Source organism: Abrus precatorius, unplaced genomic scaffold (genome assembly GCF_003935025.1).
Source record: "Abrus precatorius isolate BTA unplaced genomic scaffold, Abrus_2018 Scaffold5, whole genome shotgun sequence".
NCBI lineage: Eukaryota > Viridiplantae > Streptophyta > Magnoliopsida > Fabales > Fabaceae > Abrus > Abrus precatorius.
In genome coordinates this window covers 6,712,831-6,721,181 of record NW_020874395.1, presented here as the reverse complement: position 1 = coordinate 6,721,181, position 8,351 = coordinate 6,712,831, and the positions used below count along the sequence as shown (strand labels likewise).

The 8,351-nt window shown below is 29.8% G+C and overlaps 1 protein-coding gene across 1 annotated transcript; it reads right to left on the bottom strand.

Moving 5' to 3' along the window:
• Nucleotides 1–3,579: 3,579 nt before the first annotated feature.
• Nucleotides 3,580–7,860, bottom strand: LOC113867339 (replication factor C subunit 3). The gene is made up of 11 exons (XM_027502603.1): nucleotides 7,639–7,860; nucleotides 7,405–7,515; nucleotides 7,193–7,225; nucleotides 6,497–6,665; nucleotides 6,022–6,203; nucleotides 5,181–5,317; nucleotides 4,943–5,041; nucleotides 4,654–4,723; nucleotides 4,496–4,570; nucleotides 4,134–4,179; nucleotides 3,580–3,877 (listed from the first exon to the last, which is right to left on the bottom strand). Exons 1-11 carry the CDS (start codon nucleotides 7,720–7,722, stop codon nucleotides 3,819–3,821), a joined length of 1,065 nt encoding a protein of 354 aa, XP_027358404.1. The 5' UTR covers nucleotides 7,723–7,860; the 3' UTR covers nucleotides 3,580–3,818.
• Between the last annotated feature and the right edge of the window lie 491 nt (nucleotides 7,861–8,351).

Below are 8,351 nucleotides of genomic sequence, written 5' to 3'. Positions count from 1 at the left end.
GGATCTGGTCATCAACCTACTAACTCTAAGACAATACAAAAAGTCTTATTTAGAAGAAGAGGAAAGTTATGTGTAATGCATAGTAATTTTAAGCTATTGATAGAAAAGGAATGCAACAAATTATTTCAAGCTAATAGTTCCAATTTATTGAGAAGAAAACATGACCTTTAGACTTAATGAATGTAAGAATTTTACTTTCTTTTTTCTTTCTAGCTTGAATGTATATCTTAAGGAATCCTTTTGAATTATTGTGACTACATAGTAAGGGACTTATTTTGGGAACTATAGTGATATTAACCACTATTTTTTTTTTGCTATACTATCTCAATGAGATTTGTGTCTTATTGTACAAACTTGTTTAATTATGTTTCTATTTCAAGTAATCATCTTTATTGTCACATAAGATTTGTTTGGCTATACTTTAGTTATTTAATTATAATCATCCCTGCTACCATTTTAATCAATTTTCTCCTTAAGTCAAAATTTATAATTTTATAATATAATAACATATATTATACATTTGAAAAGTTAACTATTACACAATATTATACCTCATAAATACACATTTGAATCCTACACATATGCATTAAAATACAACTATTACTTGACCTCACTTTATCCCACCATTACATTAACTTTACATTAATTACAAACTTCAAACTACATAGATTTTGCAGAAGCAAAAACTTAACACTGCCATTGTTGTCATGTAATGTGATAACATTTCTGTCATCTTTGTACTTTTCTCATTTCTATAATACAGTATTATTTTGTTGTGTGTTAATTGTTTCTAGTGCATGTTTAGAAAATGATTTATCTACCTACTAAAAAATCTCTATCTTCATTCCTCTTACACAAACTGAACAAAATTAAACAAGATGATAAACCAAAACTAAAACTTTAAAATTTGGACAACTACAAAACTTTTTACCTAGATTTTAATAAGTTTAAAATGTGTAAATCTTTACCCAACTCGCACAATTACATAATAACACTTCATTTTTTCCTTCTCAAAGTAGAAATACTTGTTATCGTTGGCATCATTCCTTACTCTACAACTTTACAATTTGCTTTCAGTTGCAAACTCAAATACTACCATGAAGAGATGTGAACAATTGGATTTACACCATTGCAATCATATGGTAACAACTAAATTATATCTTCATCTATTAATAACTTAATATATGACACCTCTATAATACATGTATTTTATCATCATGGTAAAGATAAAATTAAAAATAAATTTTTGTTTAAAATTTTATATACAATTTTTTATCTATAAAAAATATATTATAAAAAAATTCTTATACAGTGACTAAAACCATTTAAACTAATTTTTTTATTACTTTTTAAAAAAAAAAATTTAGTGATAATAATATATCAATGGTCAACTCATTTTATTTGTGCAATTCAATCATTATTTTTATACTAACATTACTGTTTGATATTTTATCTAAGTTTATTACCTATTTAATTAATTTTTTTATTAATTTTTTTTATATTATGATTTCTCTAAGCATAACAAACATTTTGTTCTTTCTTTAAAAAAATAAATTAAATTTTTGCTTTTTTTTTAATTCTAATTTTCCTTTTTAGAATATTGTATTATGTAATGTATATATATGTATAATTTATATCAATATAATTAGAATAATATTCTAATAAATAATATATATATATATATATATATAATAGGAATAAAATTTATAAAAATGAATATTAATTAATGAGTAAAACTACAAGAAAAAAATGAATCAAGATTAGACTCTTAAACCAAAAGTATAATATTGTACCACTTTAGGCATGGACTTTTTAGTGCATCTCCATCCTAGTATAATATTGTCCACTTTGGACTTAAGTCCTCATGATTTTATTTTTAAACATTGTTCAAAATACTTCATACTAATAGAGATCTACCATATTTATATGCTCTTATCTTCTCCAATTTTAGTCAATGTGTGACTTTGTTTACATATTTTAACAAATTTAACATGCTTTAAGAATTTAATTTTCAGAAGTGTCATATATCTACTCTAAAAAATAAATTTTAAAACTTGGTTAATTTAACATGCTTCTTGAAAGTTAATTTTCGGAAGACTTTGACCGTGAGTATCCTTACCTTTTTTATGCCAATTTTATACGTGAAATAACATCAAATTCATAAGCAAACTGAGTAAAAAAGGTACTTCAACGAGCAATGTTGTGAATCACTATCTCAATATGAATCACAATGGAGAGGCATAGCAGATGGAGGTGACGAAAAACTTTCATAAAAGAAGCAAGTTTCAGATTTTAGATTATTTTTTTTAAAATAGGATTTTTTAAAAATAAATATTAAAAAAAAATGGTGTGAGAAGTTAAAAAAAGGTGGGTGCAAAAATAACCCTAAGCCCATTACTATTAAGAGTGACAAAAATCGAAAAGACACCGTTAATGGAAGTTCTCCCACGTCAACATTTTTGCACTCAATTTTCAATTAAATATCAAGTGATCAATGATTGAAATCAACTGAGGTTAAGTCATGAAACATGGTGATTGGATACAGATTATTTTTTAGTCGAGTAAACTCCATTTATGATAAATATATTTAGAAAGTTTTTACCTTTCATAAGACGTGATTTCAACGTCAATAAAGTTTAATTAACAAATAAAATTTATTTAAGTACATTAACAAATATTATATATATATATATATATATATATATTATATAATTATATTACTGGTCATTTTAAGACTTATTATAAATAAAGGGTTGTTGTAATAACTTAAGTTTATGTATAACTTGATTTTCTTTTTTATATCTTGAATCTCAGTTGTTATTATTGTAACAAAGAGTTATGAATTATTACGATAAATTATAGTATGTCTGTGAATTTAAAAACTAAAAATATCTCTATTTTGTAAATGTAGTATCTTGTATTCATAAATTATAGTAATAAAAAATTTTCAACATAAGTCATATTAATTAAACTACATTAATTATGTGTTTTTCTTCTTTCTATCACTTTTTTTTCATTTATATCATACATAACAAGTGATATTGTATCAGAAATTAATAGCAGATCTATTGTATCAAAAATCTTAATAATATAGAAGTTAGACAACATGTCAGTACTCTTGTGCATCATGGATACAAATACACGTAGTTAAAACAGATATAATTAAATAACACAATATATATTTTAAAGATATGTCATAAGCACCTTCTTTTATACTTGTTTAAAGCACTAAAATATTTGAGTATGAAGTATTTTATAAAGGTAATTATTATGTACAACCTGCATGATATTTTATAACCAGATTGAGACATTTAATTTTTTGTATTCTATAAATAAAATTTTCGGTATGATGAATCGTTTGCGTTTTTTTTTTTTTTTGGGTCAATAGTCGTTTGTGTTAAAAATGTACTAATTGTTATTGTTAAGGAGTGTGCAGCAAAAGCTCACTTGCCGAAACCAGCTTTAACCAAAAGAATAAAAAAATAAGTTGAGTGGATCGGGTCAGTTGGGTTATAAAAATAAAAAATTTCAGTTTAGAATGGGTAAAAGCAGTGTTATTAGTTCGCTTCCAACTGGAGATAACGGGGATGGAGAGGGGAAAGAGGCGGGGGACACCATGCATCATCCAAAGCCTACGAATATTTAATTAAACAACACCTTTACAGACCAAAACATCAGAATCCTGTCAAAACTGCAGTAACATACATGATGAGAAACCTTAAGTAGACAGCACTAGAAAACTCAAATAGGTATGAATTCATTTCCACTACATAATTCATTTAACATGTTGCATGGAAAAGCAAAGCATCATCTGATCTTCAGCCAAATGTTGCGATGAGGAAGGATTTATAAATGCTCATGAACTTAGCCACAAATGCTGCCAATGTAAACATATAAAATACAAAAGAACAGAAAAAGGTAGTCAGCAAGCAATTTGTTGTATAGGCCATGCCCGTATCACAATTTATATTCACTTTGTATAAAGACATTGCTTTAAATATAAAATATAAATATTTATATGCACTGGTTGAGTTCTCAAAATAAATATAAACAGGGTAAATGAATTCACAATGGTCAGTCAGCACAAGGTGTTACTGTCAATCTAACTACCACATACAATCAGGACAACGTACCTTCAATGTGAAAAATCGCCTTCTGTCCTTGACGCATCCTATGTTCCTGGTTCAAAGTGAAAAATGAATTAGGAACCACCGCAAAAAATAAGGGAAAGTGACTAGACAAAATCTTCAACCATTAATATAGCTAGTTCCAAGCTAATGATTAATGAGGAATATATACAATGTGGGAAAAACATATAAGCAGATATTAGACAAATGCTTATACACCTAAGTACATCAGAACCATACAAAGACAAATCATTGCCTAAGTTAACAAATTAGGGAAAATAAATAAAGTATGCCTGAACTTGGGTAATATACATTACCATATCAATTCAAGCTGCTGATATAAAATAAAATACCAAAAAAGTACTTACATAATATGCAGCCCAATGACATACTTCGTGCTTTAGTTCTGCATCCAGTTTCCTCAGTAGCTCATATAGAAGCCTCTGTACCAACAAATATAACAATATCAAAGTCAAGTATTAAAGAAAAAACTTACAAGGGGGACATTGTAAGGGAACACATTTACCTTCAAAATGATCTCTGGAGGAATGCAATTGATTAGCAGCTCATACAGCTTCCCTCGAACTTGAAACAACCTAGGGTATACAAGCCAGAGGGAGAGATTAAAATGCATTGCAGCACACAGCATAAGCCCCTCAGATAACTAAATAAGTAACTGAATAAAAGTAAAACATGAAATTAGTAGACCACACAGTTGGGTAGGTGATCCACAAACCTGAGGAATTTCAAGGTTCAACAAAAGCACTCAATTTATCATGAAAGATCAGACAAAATAAACTGTATCAAAAGCAAACCTTTTTGGGCTCTGTTCCTTCATTATGTCAGATGCAATTTCAGAAATATATTCCTCCCAGTCCATTGGAGGAATTGTTTGTTTGTTAGTAAAAGGATACCTGCAAGTAACATATGCAACAATACACAAAAGAGATGGCTGTCAGTAGTTGACTAGTTGCCCCTTAAAGCAAAGCTTTGAAAAGGAGAAAAATTTTAGATTATGCATCCACTAATGAATTGGAAGCTTATGGAGCTTACTGCTGGACACGACAAGTCTCAAATGACAATATGGCCCTCCTTAAATTCCGATTTGATTTCTCTGCAATGCGAGCAGCAAAATCAGGGGGAAGTTGCAGCCCTTCTTTCTTTCCAATGAATTCTAAAACTTCAATAATCTGCCATATAGATTCCAAAGATTAAATATAGATGAATATTCAAGTCAGAGAATGGGTAAGCTAAACAAGATCAATATATATCATATATCACAATGTCCATCCATTGACATGGTATCTTTGGTGGATACCAATCTGTTGCATATTATCATAAAGCCTGGAAGCCTTTGAATGCCTTTGGCATACCCTTTAAAGTGACAAGGAACAAAAAAAGGAAAAAAATCTCAGATAAACAACATAGTTATAGGTAATCCAAGCCTCTTTAAGTTTTCAAGGAAGCGTCTGGCATGATCATAATGATTACTAAAGAAAATTTTTGCATTATATGATAATTAAGCATGTGTAAATTTGTAGGGGAGAATTTACCACCAAAGTTTCAGACTTAATGTTGCTGACTTCATTGTAGTTACAGAAGCATTCTATGATCTATAATATAAAAATCAAAATTCCTTGCCAACTAATCTACCATAATGTGTGCAACAAGAACAAGTGACTTGGTAGATCATGATTATTCATTAATCTTTGGAACTGACCAACAAGCAAAATAATAAATTGAAAAACAATGAAACCGCACTCACAACCAGAGAACAATCATTGTCTCTCAATGCTGGAAAAGTGCTATTTCTAAAGAAACTTAAACACACGCAAAGGAAACAGATTCCTTTACTTTCCTTAGCCACTATAGTATATGTTAAAAATTTAATTACCTGTTCTTCACTTGGTGCATTTATCCGGACATTTAGACAACGAGAGCGGATTGCTTCTGTGACTCTTGAAGAACTATTGCAACACATAATTAATCTGCAATAAGCACTGTATTTCTCCATCGTTCTGCGGAGAGAATGTTGGGCTTCTCTAGAGAGCTTGTCAACATCATTGAGCACTAGTACTGATACAGAATAAAAACAAACATCAAAGTCAAGAAAATAAAAACAGTATAGGTGAATATTCACCGTGAAGGTGGATAGGAACACATTGCACAAGTAAATTAGACACTACCAGACCAAACAGAAATCTACACAATTCAAGAGACAGTGATCTAGAACACAGAAAAGAAATGAAAGATAGCATTCAGATGTGCAAAACCCACCAAAGTTGTTAACCATGCAGAGGACCAGAGGCGCCTTTTTGTTTGCTTAAAAAACACTAGTGTAAAGGTTTACAACAAAGACTGCCAGTTACCTTTAAATCCTTTCTTCCCCTTGGTATCAATGGGTCTATTCTTAGCCATTTCTTTGATTATTTCTTGAACAATGTATCTATCCTGAAAGCCTGCGTCACTTGGACTCATTTCAATGTGATTAGCACTTGATAATGTTGTCAGCTCTAAATCAATTGATCTACTTCCAGCCTGAAACCAATTCCCAAGCACTTCAAAATAAAAACAAATAAGTAAAATAAAATAACAAAGATTCATTTTACTCTACATAAAAAACCCATCTTTCTGCACAATTCAAACTAGCGCCTCGGTTCCACACCACAGACAATAATATAAAGTTGAACGCGTAAGACTCCTATAAGAAGAGCATGTGATATTTCTAAACAAAAGTAAATCTCAACAAATGTTTTCGTGTGATATAATGAAGGCATTCATCATTTTTGAAGTCATGTGTTAAAATAGTTATTTGTCACACACAACAAAACATTTCTTTTTTTTCCAATAAAAGTCATTGTAAAAACATATGTGACACGATATGTTGATATGAAGAAGGTTTCTCCGGCACCCTTCCAATCAAACAAGGTGCCAGAACCGCATAGCAACTGGCAGCCACTGAATTACAAAAGGGAACCATTGAAATCATAAAAATCTCAACTCCCATAATAGCATGGGAAGATTTCTGATAAGTCACAACAAACATAAAGATCGAAGAAGCTTACATCCACTTTCCACGTCCTATTTTCCACCTTCACCTGTAATACCAACAGAGCCAATTTGAAAAGGAATCAAAATGAGGGAACCAAGAACAAAATAAACCAAAAATAAACTACATTACTAAAATACACTCCTTTGGTTTTTCGTTTCTCCACTGAGACAAACACACTCAAAAGAAATAGGAAAACGAAAATAAAAGGATAAATGAAAAGTGAACCTTTTCGGCACCGGGTCCGAACATTTGGCGTAGAAGAGCCATGATTAGGGTTTTTTTGCCAGCGCCAGATGGGCCATAGAAGAGTAAATGGGGGCAATCCTGTTCCGTCACCTACAACAACAAAATCACACAACCGAGAGAAAAATTAAAATCAAAATTAAGGGGGGGGGGGGGGGGGAAAGAACAAAAAGAGGTTGATTAGAGAATGAGGAAGAAAGAGAGAGAGAGGAGCACCAATTTTTTGAGATTGTGAGCGATGTCGGAGTGGACCATGACATGGTCGAGGGTTTTGGGACGATACTTGTCAACCCACAACATCCTTCGTTCCTATCTGTGCCTTCGACCTTCGAAAGTATTGATGCTGCGAAGAAGAGGCGCCACACTCACTCACCCCGTAGTGGCGGGAAAGGGGAGGCTTTATATATCTCACTCTGTTTTATTCTTTTTGGTACAAGTGATTGTTAAAACATAATAATTTATATCTTAAGTGCACTAGAATTTCTGATAAAAGAATATTAATAATATAATTCAATAAAAAATTAAAATAATTTTATAATTACAGTTTAAAAAATATTAATTAATATTCTAAATTTTTAAAACAAAAAAAATAATATCTTTGCTATTAAATGTTAAAAATAATGTTCATTCAATATTTTTGTCAGTCAATTCTTTAGTCATAAAAAAAAATCAATCTTTTAGAAAAATCAATACTTCTGCCAATTCAATATCCATAGTTTTAAGCTCATTATTAAAAGAAAAATTTTAAATATATTTCATAAATATTTTTAAATTCAATAAATTTTAAAAAAATTCAATTATCATAATAGATATCTTATTCTGTTAAATAAGACTAAATTATAGAGAAATTATTTAAAAACTAAAAAATATATTATATAAATTGAAATTAAGATAGAATTAAAAAGATGAGAAAACACTAAACCTTAAAA

Excerpts from the sequence above, each read along its gene's own strand:
- LOC113867339 (XM_027502603.1), bottom strand. The coding sequence starts at position 7,722 with ATGTTGTGGGTTGACAAGTATCGTCCCAAAACCCTCGACCATGTCATG. Across the intron at positions 5,042-5,180 it reads GAGACTTGTCGTGTCCAGCA|GTATCCTTTTACTAACAAAC; the intron begins GTAAGCTCCATA and ends TGTTACTTGCAG. Across the intron at positions 4,571-4,653 it reads CTCCAGAGATCATTTTGAAG|AGGCTTCTATATGAGCTACT; the intron begins GTAAATGTGTTC and ends TTGTTGGTACAG.